Source organism: Durio zibethinus, chromosome 20 (genome assembly GCF_047325235.1).
Source record: "Durio zibethinus cultivar Kanyao isolate XHJ-2024 chromosome 20, ASM4732523v1, whole genome shotgun sequence".
NCBI classification, from domain to species: Eukaryota; Viridiplantae; Streptophyta; class Magnoliopsida; order Malvales; family Malvaceae; genus Durio; species Durio zibethinus.
Window position 1 is genome coordinate 622,797 of NC_143181.1, and position 18,399 is coordinate 641,195.

The following is an 18,399-nucleotide window of genomic DNA, read 5'->3' on the forward strand; positions in this document are numbered from 1 at the left end:
CTCAATTAGCAAGATCTATCTTACGGGGGTAACGGGACAATGTGGCGTTGAAAAAATGGGTGATGAGGCTAATGGAAAGCTCATTTTCTCTGTCTTTAGTCAGTAGTAAATTATCTAACAGAATATTATTTTAAGTGGGTTTAAAGCGCAAAAGGTCTGAAATTGGGAATTTAGTAATTGAACGTCCTTAACGCAAATGGTGAAAATTTTCATTAGTTTTAAACTACGCATTTTTCCTATATTTAAGGAAACATGCATCCTACTACTTTTTTCTTTAAAAAAAAAAATGTAAATAAATAAATTAATATATATGACAATATATATCTTCAACGGTAACTATTCTATTATGCGATATTTGAGTGTTGCAAAATTATTATATTAAAATTTGTAATACTTCTAGTATAACATAAATAAGAATCTTTTGAAACCTCTTATCTCAAACATCAAGTTGTGTTTTTATTTTTTTAAAATTCTAATGTAGATCCGATTGGCATAAGACGGTACCATTCAATTAATAATTAAGCCTACATTAAACTTTCATAAGTTAATTATTGAATTTATTTTTTCCTCACTTGTTCTTCTTACCTGTTGATTGGAGAAAGAATTTTGCTTTTGTTATTAAAATTAAGTTGAGAAAATGAAACAGAAAAAAAAAAAAAAAAAAAACAAGTCACACTCATGGACACAAGCAAATTCGTGTCACGTGTCGATCACGTGAGAGTTGGGCACATCCATACACTTCACGTGACTTTCCATCCACGCTGGCACCCTGTCCCCGCGACTCGCACGTACCGACCCCATCCACTATACTCCTTTTAAAAAAACTAAAACAACTAATAAAGAAAAGAAAAATCGAGGGCTCTTTAGAGGAAAAAAAAAAAAAAGCAATGGGAGGTGAGATAGCAGCAGAGACAATGACGAGGAAGAAGAAGAAGAAGGGAAGACCCTCTCTCTTAGAACTCCAAAAACGATCTCTCAAACAACAACAGCAGGAGCAGCAATCGCTTCAACAAAAAACCCCTAATCTCATAAACCCTAATTTTTCTATTAATTCGAACCGCCGATCCACTCGCCGGAACCCGAATCTAGACGGAGTCTCCCCACTGCCCGACTGGATTGCCGGAGGAGACGATGATGACGACGAGCGCCGACAGAAGAAGCATAAGCTATTGCTTGGCCTCAATTCTTCTCGTAATCATCAGCATTATCCGATTCCTTCGGCGCCAGACTCGGCCTCCTACGGATCCGATTCGAATGCGGATGGTGACGATCGCGAGGCATCCCTCAAGCATCGCAAACTTACTACCCTCCGTTCTGGATCTGATCAAATGGTGATTAATTATCCATTAATATATATATATATATCTTTGAGCGTCGAAATAGATTTTCGTGGGTTTTTGGAAGTGACGTTTTTTAAATAGAAACAGAAAAAATTTTCTTGCTTTGTTTGGATATTTATTTTATTTCTTTTTTGAAATTGAACTTTTGGATTTCGCGCGTCAATTGAATTTTTGTGATTGGATCGGAGATGAATGGACGAGTTTGACTAAGTCATGTGCTTTTTTTGGGGGGGTTGTTGGATATTTATTTTAACTTTTGATTTTTGGAAAACTCGAAATTGTGTTGAACACAGTATTTCTTTCTTTATTTCCTAAATTACGAATTTCCCATTATTATTTTATTCATTATTGTCTTGTATTTAATCTGACCTTTATTTATTTGCAAAATAATAGATGCACAGACGATTATGTCTGAAAAGCTTCAATTTGTCTTTTCGTTTCTTTTCTTTTCTTTAATAATAATAATTCGAAGGTTTTTTTTTTTTTCCTTCTCTTGCGCTTGCTTTCCATTGTTGTACTTTTCCACACTGATTGTTCTAACCAAGGCAAATATCTCTATCTGTAGTTTTTATTTTGGGGGTTAAATAAATATATATGTTTGTAATCGATAAGAGAGTTTTTCTTGTTTGCAGGGGGAAAAGGTGTCGAAAGCGACAGACACTCTTCATGGTATAAGTCAATCTCGGTTTTCATGAAAAGGCATTTCTGGGAATTCTTAAAAGAAGCGTTCGTTTTTGGTAATTGAAATTAAATTAAATTTATGTCATTTTTATGTGGACAGGGTCACCGCTGGAGTCTGGCCCCACTACACCTTTGCCAGACAAAAAGTTGTTGGTGTTCATTCTTGACAGGCTTCAAAAGTATTTGTTATTTTTGGTTCATTCGATTTTTCCTTTTTTTAAATCCTATTTTCTTTTTTGTTGGGGTTTGATTGTTTTTGCTTAATCTACCTGCAGGAAGGACACTTACGGGGTTTTCTCTGAGCCAGTGGATCCCGAAGAGGTGCATTTTCTGTTTCGTTCATGTATAAATGTCGATTACTGAAAACTGAAATCCCAGTTCATGAGATAATGTTGGATTGATCTTAATACAGCTTCCTGATTACCATGACATTATTGCACACCCAATGGACTTTTTGACAATCAGGAAAAAACTTGATGGGGGAGCTTATACAACCTTGGAACAATTTGAGGTATGTTTTTCAAGCCTCTTCTTTGCTAATATGGATACAATGCTCATCTGTCTGTCTACCCTGGGACAAAGTGGACAGGACAGGACAGGGCGATTAAGTTGTTTGACTGCATTACCTTCGATGATGGTGATTAAGTTTCTGTTGATATTTTCTGGATTTTTCCTGTTGATTTTGTGTGTTTTTATAGAAATATTGTATACACCAAGTCAAGTTTTTGCTGCCAATCAAGCAAGTCCTTGTAGAATAGGGAGACATGATATGTCTTTTGAGATTACTGTAGTGATGTTGTCTTGTTGACTATGATGTTTTAGTTCTTAATATGAAGTCCAGTTGTTTTAATCATTGTGGGGCAGCATTTTGGTCTGTTAAGGCTGAAAGACTCTTTAATTTGGTTAGAGAAGAGGGATCCTTGTGCTATTTGCCTTTATTTATTTATTTTTTAAAGTTTTTATAATATAGAAGGTAATTGGTGCTGCCAATAATTTGCCCATGATTTGTAGAATTTTCATTGCATAGCTTGTTTTGTTTAGTTTGAGATCGTAACAGCATATTCTTTTACTGGCAGACAGCTTTATATGCTGTGAGTTGCTTTTTGAGGTTAACTGCGAAGATAAAGATCCTAATGAAATTATTTTTAAGTCCATATGAGTGCTTTGGAATTGTCCAGTGAGGATAGTCTTTAGATTTCATTTCACAAACATTGTAATAACAAAACTTTGTTTTAGGGGATTTAGTTTCCTCAATATGCTTTTCTCAGAGGATACTTGATGTTGCTAGAACTGGAATTGAAACTTGAGACTTTGATTCATGCAGAAAGACGTTTTTTTGATATGCTCAAATGCAATGCAGTATAATTCACCAGATACAATTTACTTTCGACAGGTTTGGCTAGGTCTCAATTTGCATTAATTTTCTTGATTTGGTACTTTGATTTCTGTTATTTTAAACATCTGGACTGGTTGGTTAGGCACGATCAATGCAAGAGCTGGCTAAAAAGGACTTTGAGAATTTGAGGCAAGATAGTGATGAAGGTGAACCACAACCGAAAGTCGTGAGGAGAGGGAGGCCACCTGGAAAGAGCTTCAAAAAGTCATTGGAGTCGTCATCTTTTGACCGTGTTGGTTCTGAGTTTTTATCAGATGCAACTCTAGCCAGTGGACCAGATGCTTCAAGCCTTTCAAATACTTACAATTTGAGGAAGGTACCTGGTTTACACAAGCTCCGGCCTACTGATACATTAATCAGGCCCTCCTGGGTTTCTCATAGCAATGAAAATTATGCCAGTTGGTCATCTGAATGGGAGAATGAATTTCCAGGTTTAGTATTTAATCGTTCGACTTTTTGTATATATCCTTTATTCTTTACTTTTTAAAAGTAAAATCTTAGTTTGAACATATATTTTTATGTATATTGAGCTATTTTTCTCTCACTTTGCAGCTTCTGTTGTGAAGGCTGTGATGAAGTATGGGAAGAAACATTTTGCGGTAGATGAGAACAGGCGTGACACCTACAACCATTCATTGACTTCTGGACCTGAGCAGCCTATCTTTTCCACCTTGGATGGAGAATTGAAGCAACTAATTCCGGTGAGTTTTATGTGTGTATACTGCAATAATGGTTGTTAATGCATTAGTTAAAATATTAATTTAATGAGTTGTATAGATGGAATGTCTGATTAACCTTAAATTCAATCACAGATAAAGCAATCCTAAATTTACATTTGTGTAAAATAAATTGTACAAAAGATTCTGGGGTAAAAATAGCTAGATTTGTGCTGGTAAATTTGACCCTATTATATGTTTATATATCTAGCCAAAAGGGTGTTTGAATATTCTGACGTACCATTATTGATTATAAAGAAAAGAAGAAAACAATCCAGATCATGAGCAGAATAGAATGCTCCATCCCTTATACGATCATGTCTATCTCTATGTCAATTGTAAAGTTTTACCCATTGATAAGTGGTAACCTTTGTTCCCCTTTTCCATTGTGTATCAGGTTGGTTTGAGTGCAGAAAATGGTTATGCTACAAGCTTGGCACGTTTTGCTTCAGATCTTGGACCTGTCGTTTGGAAAATCACTTCAAGGGAAATTGAAAGTGTTTTGCCTAGCGGACTGAAGTTTGGTCCTGGCTGGGTAGGAGAAAACTGGACGATTGAGCAGCCGCAATTTTCGTTTTGTGAAAAGCAGAGATCTTCAAATTCTTCATTTGATGACCATTCTAGCAGACTTTTATCTCCAGCTACTTGTGGTTCAAACTCAATTGCTGCAGGTAGATTTCGTTTGCTAGGTAAAGAAGGCACAGAAACTGTCAGAGGACTAAGTTCTGAAAATGACTTGATTTCTGCACATTCTTATCAGTTTCAACAAAGACAATTGCTGCACTCGGGTATCAATGGTTCTATCGGTGGGTTTGGGATTGATTTTTCCCCTCCAATGGGATTAATAACACAGCCTGTAAATTCCTTGACTGAAAAGACTTCAGTGCCTTCTCAATCACATGGCATGGTTTCAGGTAGCAGCTCCACCATGCGCCCAATGCCTGGAAGTGATTTTCTTCCACAAGAGACCAAGGTTGTTGATAGTTCAATTGCTTTACATTCTGGAAAAGAAATGGCTGTAGGCCCTGACCTGGTGTCCCGTGCAGCCACTAATGTTGGGCTTCAGCAGAAATCCAATAACAAACAAGATTTCATTCCATTTCCCCCTGATCTTAATGTGAGCTTCCTGGCACCCGGTTCACCGAGTTCTAGTGTGCCAATTGGTTCCCCCCAGCACCCAGATTTAGCATTGCAACTCTGATAATTGGCAGTATTATTTCCATATGATTTGACACAAGCTAATTGCGGTATTAGGTGTGAAAAAGATTGAGCCGAATTCACCACATTCTTCATTGAAAGGGTTTCATTGAGTAGCAACTCCTCAAGAAGTCATAAGATCAGATCGTAGGGAAGATTTTGTATAGATTGATATATAAAAAATTTTTTTTATAGAGTTAAAGAAAAAAAAAAAACAGATTTGTATGTCACATCTGACTTGTTGAGATAGTTGAGTACTTGAGTTGTTCAGTTGAAAACAAGTAGATGAATATAATAGCTCAAACGGAGAGTCGAGCAGACTATTAACCGTTGACATGATGCTATTTGTTTATTATAATTTTATATTTTTCGAGGATGTATGTGAATGAGAGGTTAATTGGGGGCGTTTAAGTTGCAGGCTTCAAAGGATAATATTGTACATAGAAAAGGGATTGTGATGATTCTTCTGTCTAGATTGTAATTAATGTGTTATGACTTTTGATTTTATACTTTTTTACCGATATATATATATTATATAAATTATATTACCCTCTAATTCAAAGTCAAGTCTGTTAAATAACAAATGTTAATGCCAAATAAGTGCTGAAGTCATCTGCAGTTTGACAATAACAAGCAGTGGAAATGCACTTCACATTTGTTATTGATTTATTTTATACATAAATGGTGGACAACAAAACAAAAGTACATCTAATATAATCTAATCTAATCCAAGAGCAACAGTTTGAAGGAAGCGTCTCCACCGGTTAAAACTTTAAAAACTAGTGATTAGAAATGGACCATTAATTTTAATCTCCGACTAAATTTATAACCCAAAAACGAAACGAGAAAAACCAAAATCCAACTGAGACCCAATAAGACCTTGGGCCTTTTTCTGCTGAGAAATAATGTTGGGCCTTAATAGCTAATATTTGATTTTTTAAAACAGCACATGTACCAACACTCATTTCGTCTCATATAGAACAAAACATTTTTCTTTTGCTAGAATTAAGAGTCCGTCCATTCGTGAAAATGATGAATGGAACGACAGACAAAAAGTCAAAAACCATTCCGCCACAATTGCCCTGCTCCGGAAGCAAATGGGTTGGACTTTTTGAACTTTGGAGAGTTATTGGTTCTTTCGATTTGTTACTCTCTTGCTCTAGCTTTAGGCTTTGGCGCATAGGTTTTAGGGTTTGTTTGGCACCGTTCGATCCGCCGCTTCATAATGATATCCTAATGATCCGTCGTCTTTGAAGCATTTTTTTTAATAAATGCACTTTTATTTTTCAGTTTTAGGGGAAGAGACCTTAGACTTTGTTTTTTTTCTTTAATATCAGGAGACTTTATGCGTAGTTTCATTAATTAATTATTTTAATTTGTCAAAGGAAGAAAATGACAAAGAAAGCTCCATTAACGGTGCTAAATAGGAGTTCATTGGATCTGAAAAAGTAGTAATGTGAAATATATTTAAATTTGTATTAATGTTCAAAACTAAAAGGAGCAAATTTCCAATGCCGAGTTTGAGTGAAATTGGAAACTAAGACATGGAGACATTTTCGTCTCATTTAGAAACATCACATGCCAATGATGCACTTTTTTCTAACGTGAGTTTTGAGTTTGTGAAGTTCCTAAAACTCACAAATCCAACCCACATCCAGACAGGGACAATCTGCTTCTTCCAAACCCCACAAAATGCTCCGTTTAATTTGTTCCAAAATTGTCGTTTAAGCGGTCAAAACACGAACCCAAAAACAAAACTAGTAAAATAATAATAATAATAATAATAATAATAATAATCTGTGGACTAATTCATAAAACTAAAAGCTGATTGAAATTTGATTAAGCCTAAGGAGTCGGCCCATCACGCTGGATCCAAGTGGACCCCGGTGGTTGAGCGAATCGGGGCCGTTACCTTATTGCGAAGCGCGTATCCTCCATAAAACGGTCGGTCCCACACGGGTAATGAACTGGGATCAGTTCATCTCAGTGTCAAAAGCCGTAAGAAGGGGAGGCGACGAAGGGCAGAACGGTAAAAGAAAAGCAGCCAGCAACGTTTAAATGTGGAAAGAGAAGAGAAGAGAAGAGGAGAAAGAGCGAAGGATGGAGAGCGACCTGCAACAATCAAGCAGCAATATTAATGCCAAAATAATTCATAAAAACCAAACAACAACTGGCCCACTCTCTATCTCTCTCCAACCCATTTTCGTTTCTTTTCTACGAAACAAAATTAAAATTAAAGAAGCAAACAAAAAGGCAGGGCGACCTCATTAGTCATTGTTGTTTGCCGTTAAATCTGGCGATTAATTTCTCTCTCTCTCTCACTCACTCACTCACTAAATTTGGCACTTTAATCTCTCCTTTACCCTTCCCATTGTTCTAATCTCTTTCTTCTTTTCTCTTTGTAAAGCTGTACGAGTTGTAATTTTCTTTTTCCTTTACTAAAATTTTTATTTGGTTAACTTTCTTGATTTGCAAGATATTTTTTTATTATCGGTTGAACTTTCGGGGTTAGTTTTTTTTGGTCCGTTTTATACAGAGATTTCAGTTATTGCGGCGCGTTTTGCTGATTAGGATCTGAAAGACATTAGGCTGCGCAAAGTGCTGGTTGTTTGTTTGGACAGAAGAGGAGAGTTTCTTCTCTCTTCTTTCCTCTGCTGTTAGGGTTAGGATTCGTTTTTTTTTTTTTTTTTTTCTTTTACATGTAGATAGGTGGATTTGGTTTAAGAAAAGGAACAATGGAAGATTTTGGTTGATAAATTATAATTAGCGTTGTTTGGGAGTGTTCAAATTTGGTTGTTTAATTGCAATAATTAAGCAGAAAGAGGATGAATTGTTTTCCTTGCTTAAATCCTCCTGCTAAGGACATAAGAATCGACATTGACAATGGAATTCGAACTAATTCACGCCATTCCGCTGATTCCTCAGGTTCTTTTTTATTTTTCCCGCTTCTCATTTTTTTCTTTTTTTATACTTTTGTACAATTTGCATATCTGTTAAATTCTTCTTCTTTTTTCTTGGTTTTTTATTTTAACTAGCTTCCGGCGCTAAGAGAGGAAAGACAAGTCTAGACGGTAAAGCTAAGGATTTTGATACCAAATTTCGTAGAAAGTTTTGATTTTATTTTATTTTTTACTCCGGATTTGATTATCTCGGCCGGTGCTAATCCTCACCCATTATTATTTATTATTTAAAAAAAAAAATTGGTACAGAGCATAAGAAAGGAAGTGATCAAAGAAAAGGCTCCGAAGGCAGTGGGGCACGTAGTTTCACATTTCGAGAGTTGGCAACAGCAACTAGGAATTTTAGAGAAACCGATTTGCTGGGGGAAGGAGGATTTGGAAGAGTTTTCAAAGGTCGATTGGAAACAGGGGAGGCAAGTTGCTCCCTGCTTTTCACTTTTCTCTATCTTTGTCTGCCTTTATTATTTAAATTGTATAAAATTCACATTATATATATGTGTATATATATTTGGGCATATTCCCAAATCTGTTTTTCATCTTTTAAAATTGACTTGGATCATTTGACTTTTGTAACCAGATTGTTGCGGTTAAACAACTTAATCATGATGGTCTTCAAGGCTATCAGGAATTCATTGTCGAGGTTCTTATGCTCAGCCTATTACACCATGTTAATCTGGTCACCTTGATTGGCTACTGCACCGCTGGAGATCAGAGGCTCTTGGTTTATGAATATATGCCAATGGGCAGTTTGGAAGATCATCTTTTTGGTAATTTCTATTAAGTGCAGAATTCTATTTAAATATGTAAACCTTTTACTTCCACATTATCTATTGTTTCTTGTTTCCTTTCATAGTATCCCTCGTTATGTTAGTAGACTTTTCGCTTTACTACATATCCTTAGGGCATCCTTTATTTATTTAATAATACAAACTTCTAGTTTCCAGGTAAGGTTTTTGCTGTTGATCTTAGAATCTAATTAACTAATAATTTTTGCTTACCTGATTTCTCGCATAGTTCTTGGCATTAGGTATTTTTTTAGTTGTAATATTGGCCATAATTTTTGTTTAGATATATTAAGGACTACCAATTTTGATACTTATTCTTGAAACAAGATTCCACAACATCTAAAGCTGGTATAATAGCCTTGGAATTTGTGCTTTGCACGGCTGTGCACCAATCAATCATCATTAAATGAGCTGATAAATTATGTGTATTTGCTTGTTGGAGTGGTGTTCATTTTCCCTGTTAAATATTAGTAGCACTTACAAATGTAAATATCTAAAATTTGGCACCAAGTGGGATGTATTTCACCTTGTTTTATCCCAATTTATTCTCAGTTGGATGCTTGGCCGTGTGCCACTTTATTCTTGTGATTTCATGTAGTGTTAATCAGACCATTCTCTTATGCAAAGTACTGTTCAGATGCTTATGTTTGAAAATTTACTGTGCTGTAATCCTCCAAACGTTTTTTTACAGATGCTAGTTTTCTTTTGTTGTATTGTGTGCTGAACTTTAACAAGCCTCTGTTGTTTACCACTTTAGATTTCATCTTACATACGTAGGTTTTTTATGATTCCAGACAGTCAATTGAGAGTCACTATGTTAGTCTAAGAAAAAATTGAATGGTTTTACTTTGGTACCTAATAATCATTCCTGTGAATGTTTTAACTATTCACCATATCTCATGTGCCACCAATCGAATATGTTTTCAGATCTAGAACCTGGTCAAGAGCCTCTGAGTTGGAATAAACGTATAAAAATTGCTGTTGGTGCTGCGCGAGGAATCGAATATCTACATTGCAAGGCCAATCCTCCCGTCATTTATCGTGACTTGAAGTCTGCAAATATTTTGCTGGATAATGATTTCAACCCAAAACTCTCAGATTTTGGCCTAGCAAAATTGGGCCCTGTGGGTGACAATACTCATGTTTCAACCAGGGTGATGGGAACATATGGATATTGTGCGCCTGAATATGCCATGAGTGGCAAATTAACTCTAAAGTCTGATGTATATAGTTTTGGTGTGGTGCTATTGGAGTTGATAACGGGAAGGAAGGCAATAGATACTAATAAGAAGCATGGAGAGCAGAACTTGGTTTCATGGGTAAGTTAACATTTTATTTTTTTCTGTTTTTCCCTTTTTGTGTTCTACTGGTGTGATTCAGTTTGACTTCTTTCCTTTCTTTTTCACCTCCCTCTCTTTCACACGAAGAATCTGTTTCTCATAGTTGTGCTTTTCCAACATGGGCTTCGCTTGGCTATTTTTTTAAGTTCTCTCTCTGCTATATAATTTATATGATTTGCTGGTTTGAAGTGATTGTATTGCTTTTTTTCCTTTAATCAGAATTTGCTGGCAGCATCCCTTTAGACCTGTAGAATATCTTCAGTCTTTAATAATTAAAAATGAGTAGTGGAATTTATATTCTATCTCTAAGTTCTGATGTCTTCTTTTTCTTTATTCCTTTTGTGTTGCAGTCCCATCCGTTATTAAAAGACCAGAAGAAGTATGGCCTACTGGTTGATCCTCTAATTCGAGGATGTTATCCTCGCCGTTGCTTGAACTATGCAATTGCAATTACTGCTATGTGTCTCAATGAAGAAGCCAACTTTCGCCCACTAATTGGTGATATTGTTGTCGCACTTGAATATTTGGCTTCTCAGAGTCAGAACTGGAGCCCTGAATCACGTAATATTCAGGTCCACAATGCCTCACAATCCTCACCGATGCAACCAGAGAAAGGTCCTCTTCGCCAATCTAATTCCAGAAAGGGTTTGACCTCTGTTTGAAGTTGTTTGATAAAAGCTTTCAAGAAACTTCAATCATGTAAGCTTCAACTCATTTTTGTTGGAGATTTTAGCATATTTTAGAATGCTCTCTTCTGCATTTTGCTTCTCTCCTTTCTCATTATTTTGATAATCAAACAAAACTCATTTTTATTCCTTTTCATATGGTCTTTTGAGCATCTATGTTTTGAAACATGGTAGAGAGCTGGTTTGATTCCTTTAGATCCTTTTTTTTTCTCTTTGATAAATGGTGCTTTAATAAGACAGACAAGAATGGTAGAATCAGCATTATTTTCTAATGTGGATTTTCCTATAAATTGCTGTAGGTTGTTACCTCCTCGAGCATGGAAGAAAGACTTGTCAAACTCCATATACACCAATAAATAAGTACATATGTGGGTATATTTATGCGTATATTTTGGGTGTTGAAAGATTGGCATTTCTTTCCTGAAAACATGGTAGAACTGCCAGAACTTTAGGTTATTGCATTGTGTGGGAAGCAACGTCAACGCTTGTCAACTTTGTTTAGAGCACTCTCATTGAATGCACAAAGTTTTCTCTGTACCGATATGAGTACGGTTTGGTAGAGGCTTCCATTAAATTTTTTTCCTTCTTAATGTAAATGGCAATATATATACATATTGTGGGGGCAATATGCAGTTATCATATTAATTCTATGTGTGTGTTTGTCTCCTACTCCCACCCCACTCACTTTGGAGTTTAGCCATTGAGATTCCGATCCAAGCAGGGAACATTATTTTGTCACATGGATGTTGTAGGGATATTCCTGTTCATCATAGTAGAATGGTACCGGCGTTGTCGAGTCATCTGCACTCGGAAAAGCCAAGGTGATAACTCTTGTCCAATCTTTGTTTCTGGTAAATAAAATGACCATCTATATTTAAGCATCAAAATTTTCATGTACAGGCACAAAGCAGGTAAAATTTTGAATATATTCTCATAGTTTTCATCATCAGAAGTTGTCATGCATCTGTATTAAGAATTCTATTGGAAATTACATCCTAATGCCATGTTCGTATGTTCTTTCAGAGGATTTTTCTTTTATCCTCTTCTTTAAAGTTCCTAAGAATGCGACGGAAAACATCACTAAAAGATGTTCCCTAATGGGGGTGGGCCGTGAGTAGATGCTTTCTGATTTGAAAACCAAGAAAATGTCACGTGAGATGTGAGCTTTGGTCCTTTGGGTTGTGGCTAGTGGCCACTGGCTACACGATACACATTTCAGATTCGGTGCTCTTTGACAATTGAAACTGTTAACAAAGTCGTTGCCGACCAACTTTAAGGGGTAGGGTCATTCCCAGCCAGTTCTGTTCTTAAGGGTCAAGACTAAACCCGGGAACAAATTAAGTGAATGGCTAGCGTGCATTTTGAAATGTTAAAATGCTAGCAAAATTGTAGACCTCAAAAAGGCTCATTGTACTAATAATCTCGGAAATATTGTCATTAATCCTTTTGGGAAGGAAGGATCGTTCGAATATCCTTATTTCAGATTCAATGCTAAAAAACAAACGTCATTTCTCCACTGTTCATACTTGCTAGTCACCCTCAAAACTTTCTTCTGTTACATCATCCATGATGAAGCAAAAACTATATTGCATAGGGTTCCCTTATTGTTACTTATAATTACAAAGAGTGGATCTTCTATGATTGAAGAGGCTTATGTTTTAGGTAGTCTTAAAGATAATTAAGAAATGGGGATAATTATAGTTATATTTATATGAGATGTCCCAATCCTCTATTTTTGCAGTCCCAAGTTCTAGTTTTGTTGTCAATTGTCATACTATGAAGAAATTCTATGGCATAGGTTGCCGTGCATTTTGCTCCTTACTTCAATAATTATTTCAACCATAGGTGTTGCAATTATCAACCGTTGGATGATGTCATAGTACACATGTAATTATAATCGCATTTTCTAACCCTTTTCTAACACTACTTGCTACTTGATTACCATAAATTTAAAGAGTAGTGACTTATGCTGTGATCTCTGAAATGTTACTAACAATATATGCTTATAAATTTCGCATGAGATATCATCGTTCGCATTCCTTTATAACTCCAAACTAAATGCCGATGGATGGACTAAAGAAGGAGAGACGTTTAAGTATTGCCCACAAACTATATAATTAAATAGTTTGAATAGTACGTACCTGTGAAAATGAGGAGGAAAAAAGAAACAAAGAAAACACTTTAATAAAAGCCTTGTTCACATATACATTTCAAGTTTTCAACCTTGGCTGGCTCACCAGCAGAGGAGATGAATTTTATGTAGCAATTTGATGATAATTCTAGTATTAGAGACAGTTATGATTTAGCTAGTATTTGAGTCTTTTTAAGCATCGGAATTACTTCTTTTTACAATAATTAATCCATTATAATTAATTACCACGTACTTAGAATTTAATTTACTGCATGATACTAGTTAATAAATTAATACTGCTAAAAAAAAAAAAAAGTTAACAAAGCTGGAATTAGTCTATTGAGACCGGGTCATGGACTCATGGGTGGTGGATACCGTGTCATCTCCCAAGTGTTCCTTTCTTGCTTACTCGTATGAAAAGGTATGTTAACTTATTGCTACCCTCCTTTTCTCTTGTTAATTGATTGCAGCTGTTAATAAGAAAAAGGGGCAACCATTTTTGGGGAAAAGATCATCATCATCAAAGGATCGTTCCTTTGTTGATTACTTGCCTTTTCGGCTAAATGCCTTAGTGTCATGGTTAAGGTCCATTGGCAGTTTTTTTCTTCATCAATCGCAAAATAAGTTAGTTTAATCATTGGGCCATTGCCAGAAATGGTATGTAAAATTGAACCATGTAATGCAATTATGCACACTCACATGACTTGACACTTTTAAGCCATTTATAAATCTCTTAACATGGTGTTCAAACTTTTACTAATATATTGTAAGTACCGTTTTTTCTTTTTTCTTTTTCTGTCTGAAGCTTGCCTTGTCACATCAGAACTTCTCTTCGACGACCTAAGCAATGGACTGATCCCAAGTGATTCACGTTTTAAAGAATACAGACGTACAACCTCCTGCGGTCTTGTATACTTGTGGAGTTATATGTATGAAAAAACGACTCTCTTTCTTAAACTTTATATGATCCCTGTCCCTGGGCCTGGAATAACAGTGAGATTATATATAATATATATATATATATTATCATAAAATTGGACGCTTACTTGAGCAAAATTAATCATCATCATCATCATCATGTCATGTCATGTCATGTCAAGGTATGAAAACAAAATTCATTTTTCACACATAAATCTGCAAGATGAATGAAGCAATGATAGGGCCCCTGAAGCTCAAGGCTTTGGGGAAACTACCGTTGACTTTCTCGTTGCTCATTTCTCTTCATTTTCTATATTATTGTTCAAGAATCTTAATTTATGATTAAAAAAAAAAAAAAAAAAATCGGCTTTTGTTCCATAGTTTACACTTTCTTGGCTGCAATTATTTAGCACATCTTAAGAGCAAGAAAAGAGTATATAAAGGGAGCTGAGCCAATTAAAATTAATTGAATTGAAAAAGTTTTAATATTTCATTTGTAAAATTTAAATTCAAACCTCATTATCAATAATTTATTTATAAACGATTAGTAAATCTAATATAAATTTTTTTAAACCTACAGTCTACCTAATCCTGAATTAAGAAAATCTTCCTCACCTTAAATTTTTTCTCATAAAAAAAGAGGTTGAAACGAGAATGAGGAGAAGCGACACAAACAAGAGAGAAGAGAAAGGATCATTTATTTGAAAGAAAAACAAGGAAAAAGTCCAAACAGCAAGTCTCTATTACTAATTTTCTCCTCCAAGAGACGAGTTGGTTGTTTCGTTGCTCTTTCTTCTCTTCTTCCCCGAACCAGGAAAAACTTTAAAAAAGTCAATATCACTATCTTCATATATCTAAATCCCCTATTCAATCCAAAACATGTCCAAAGTTCAAAAGGCAAGAGTCATCGGATATGGGTAACTGCTTTGGAACTCAGGTTGATCATCATAGCCAATGCACCACAAAGCCATCCAGCCCAGGTACGTATACCCTGAAATTTTCTTTGTAATTTCCAACAGGACCCCCCAATAATTTTCTTGTTTTATTGTCCTTTAAGAAACTTTTTCCAGTAGTTTCATTTTAATTTGTTTAGAGTCAGACAATTGGTAAGAGAATTAATACACAAGAGGTGAGAAACAATCAAATTTTCAATCGTATTTTTGTTGAAAAAACGATATTAAGTTCTTGCAGTTATATATATATATATATATATATATATACGTGTGTGTGTGTGTGCGTGTCTGAACTCATTTGTTTTCGTTTGTGATTGATTACAAACATATGCAGAAGAAACCAAAAAACTAAAAGACAGCAAACAAAATGGATTGCCGGCTACAAGAAACAAAGAGAGCGCTGAAGATAACGGGACTTTTAGGGAAGGAAGAAGCAAGGAGCAAGAAACAACGCCCGCAAGTGGAAAGATTGTCAGCACCACCTTAAAAATATTCACTTTAGCGGAACTTAAGGCTGCCACCAGAAATTTCAGGCCAGATACGGTGCTAGGGGAGGGAGGTTTTGGTAGAGTCTTCAAGGGTTGGGTTGATGAGAAAACCTACGATCCCTCAAAAGTCGGCGTTGGCATGGCTGTCGCCGTTAAGAAATCAAATCCAGATAGCTCTCAAGGGTTACAGGAGTGGCAGGTAATTAAACTTCTTTTGTATGTAATAACTCCTACCAACATTAAGCAAATTAATTTTATAGCATCATCTTGGGAATATTGTCTCAAAATTAGAAGTGTGTTTTTTTACCCAACTATACGGCGACGTATTATACCTTTCTATGATTATTTTCTGGCTACAGGAAATAAATTTTATAATTTGCCCTTCTTTTTCTTTGAGTTGACCTAAACAATATAACAATCCTAGAAGAATTTTCTTTGGAAGTTGTCTTGTACACGTGCCAAGATCACAAATCATATATGGATGGAGAACTATATATTGTTTCAGAAATAGGTAGTATATTAATTAACGTTAAATATTCCTGGAAATTCATGATCATGCATTTTACGTAATTAGAAAGGATTGTCAACAGTCGTCGTTTTGGTTGCATATATATATATATATATATATGTAGTCTCTTATGTAAATGAATCCACAGTGAAAGTTGATTTTGTAAGGTCAGGCAGAGGTTAAATTCTTGGGCAAGTTTTGCCATTCGAATCTCGTAAAGCTCTTGGGATACTGCTGGGAGGAGAATCAGTTCCTCCTTGTCTATGAATACATGCAAAAGGGGAGCTTGGAAAACCACCTCTTCAGAAGTACGTAATTTAAGTAACACATCATGACTTAAACTTGTTAGTTTGCGTTGAAATCTTGCTTCTTCTTTTTTATTTTGAGAGATTGGAGAGAAACTTAAGCTATTTTATTAACTCAATCAGTGCCAGCAGGAGCAGCAGAGCCTCTAACATGGGAAACGCGGCTTAAAATAGCCATCGGGGCTGCTCAAGGCTTGGCTTTTTTGCATACATCAGAGAAGAGTGTAATCTACAGGGACTTTAAAGCCTCCAATATTTTGCTGGATGAGGTAAAAGCCCCTCTCTATTTTTCATTGCTTTAGCTTTCAGAGAGTACTCATGTATCATACTCCCAGGCACCAGCATATTGTGCCTACGTAGTGTAGAAACTTCCTATTAAACAATTATTTGTTGCTTGATTGTGTTCCAATTTCGTTTTCCAGGCCTACAATGCAAAACTTTCAGACTTCGGGTTGGCAAAGTTGGGTCCAATCAATGGCAACTCCCATATCACCACACGGGTTATGGGCACTTATGGTTATGCAGCTCCAGAATATGTTGCCACAGGTACTTGGCAATCATAGCCATACATTTCTATTCAAACTCCTGAGTGTTGCCCCTATTTTGTCAAATAGCATGCAGTAGCACTGGTGTATTTTTTCTTTTGGGTAAATGGGGTCGAGCCCTTGTAGAAGATTCTGAGATAAATATGGTTCAAACTTCAAAACTCTGCCCAAAAGGGTCCCCCACCCACCAGAATTATGAAATACACGAAAGCTGTACTTAAAGCTGAATTGTCTATTCGATTACTACAATTAAATTAGTGGGTTTTTTTCTCCACACTAACTTGAAAGTTTCTGAGTGGGTATAATTAATTAACCCATATTATAGATTTCCTTTTAGAAGTATCAATTTTCCGTTATGGAAGATGTCCTGATAAGAATTTACGATGAAGAAGAGGTAAAAGAACATGAAAGACTGACATAATATGCATAAAAATTTGTAGGTCATCTGTATGTTAAAAGTGATGTATATGGCTTCGGAGTCGTGCTGCTGGAGATGTTAACAGGTCTAAGGGCCCTGGATACAAATCGTCCCAGCGGTGAGCACAATTTGGTGGAATGGGCAAAACATTCACTGACTCAGAAGAGAAAGCTCAAGAAAATAATGGACCCAAGGCTACAATACCCTCTCAATGCCGCATTGCAAGCCGGTGAACTTATTTTAAAGTGTCTGGAATCTGATCCTAAAAATCGTCCATCCATGGAAGAGGTGCTGGAGACGTTACAAAAAATCAGTGCCATGGATGGAAAACCTAAAGAGAGTAAAGATAGCACATCGCAGCGAAAGGCTAAGGGCCAAGAGGTACATTCTAGGAAGGGTGGTGCCGGCAGTCGGAACACGAATGATAAAAGCTCCTCCACAGTTAGGTCACACCGATAACTATGGTACAGGAGATGTGCATGTGACATACATGTTATAATGTTATTCCCACTCCTATCCTATAAGCTTAATTTGACAAAAATTTTTCGCTTATTATTATTATTATTATTATTTTAGTAACTCTTTTTGAACTCAGGCAGCTAAGAATATGTATAATACAATTGCAGGTGTTACTTGAGGCTTAGTTTTAAGCCAAAATCAAGAGCATGGAGTACTAATCACAATGACAAATTTCCTGCACTCAAGTCTCCAAGCAAATTATTCACTGTTAGTCAACTCACGTTCTTGTATTGGGCCTTATGCATCGGGATTTACTTATAACCAAAGAAAGTTCTGGGCTCGAAAACGTCATTGGTACAATTTGGGGGTTTGGCAATTCCCCATTATGCTTAACCAAAGTTTTCGAGTTTTATTCCTTGTAACTAAAGTTTTCTTGTTTTTATCTTCCCAAAATTTTCGTTATGGAGCGGGATTCTTTTTGTCTCTTATGTAGAAAAGGAAGCCAACTTTTTGGTGAAACACTTCCACTTGGTTTTTGCCACTTTGGAAACAACAAATGGAAGTCGGCTGTCG

At 35.9% G+C, this 18,399-nt stretch overlaps 3 protein-coding genes across 7 annotated transcripts; all 3 read left to right on the top strand.

Annotated features, from left to right (window-relative positions):
- Positions 1 to 678: 678 nt before the first annotated feature.
- Positions 679 to 5,669, top strand: LOC111315236 (uncharacterized). Of its 2 annotated transcripts, XM_022916819.2 has the most exons (9): positions 679 to 1,331; positions 1,973 to 2,009; positions 2,122 to 2,200; positions 2,297 to 2,342; positions 2,434 to 2,532; positions 3,346 to 3,414; positions 3,500 to 3,848; positions 3,970 to 4,118; positions 4,531 to 5,669. In XM_022916819.2, exons 1-9 carry the CDS (start codon positions 888 to 890, stop codon positions 5,332 to 5,334), a joined length of 2,076 nt encoding a protein of 691 aa, XP_022772554.2. In that variant the 5' UTR covers positions 679 to 887; the 3' UTR covers positions 5,335 to 5,669. The 2 variants fall into 2 exon arrangements, with proteins under 2 accessions (XP_022772554.2, XP_022772555.2); XM_022916820.2 differs by lacking the exon at positions 3,346 to 3,414 and having other exon boundaries at positions 798 to 1,331; positions 4,531 to 5,528.
- A 1,763-nt stretch (positions 5,670 to 7,432) lies between these two features.
- Positions 7,433 to 11,770, top strand: LOC111315238 (putative serine/threonine-protein kinase PBL21). The gene is made up of 7 exons (XM_022916823.2): positions 7,433 to 8,255; positions 8,366 to 8,401; positions 8,540 to 8,703; positions 8,868 to 9,057; positions 10,003 to 10,394; positions 10,766 to 11,114; positions 11,401 to 11,770. The coding sequence occupies exons 1-6, from the start codon at positions 8,156 to 8,158 to the stop codon at positions 11,075 to 11,077; spliced, it is 1,194 nt and encodes a 397-aa protein (XP_022772558.1). The 5' UTR covers positions 7,433 to 8,155; the 3' UTR covers positions 11,078 to 11,114; positions 11,401 to 11,770.
- Positions 11,771 to 14,839: 3,069 nt separating this feature from the next.
- Positions 14,840 to 18,172, top strand: LOC111315239 (putative serine/threonine-protein kinase PIX13). Of its 4 annotated transcripts, none has more exons than XM_089749053.1 (7): positions 14,840 to 15,130; positions 15,438 to 15,790; positions 16,272 to 16,407; positions 16,528 to 16,673; positions 16,827 to 16,950; positions 17,390 to 17,808; positions 17,994 to 18,172. In XM_089749053.1, exons 1-7 carry the CDS (start codon positions 15,064 to 15,066, stop codon positions 18,009 to 18,011), a joined length of 1,263 nt encoding a protein of 420 aa, XP_089605179.1. In that variant the 5' UTR covers positions 14,840 to 15,063; the 3' UTR covers positions 18,012 to 18,172. The 4 variants fall into 4 exon arrangements, with proteins under 4 accessions (XP_089605179.1, XP_089605178.1, XP_022772559.1 ...); XM_089749052.1 differs by having other exon boundaries at positions 14,843 to 15,130; positions 17,390 to 17,867; XM_022916824.2 differs by having other exon boundaries at positions 14,848 to 15,130; positions 17,390 to 17,831.
- Positions 18,173 to 18,399: the final 227 nt, after the last annotated feature.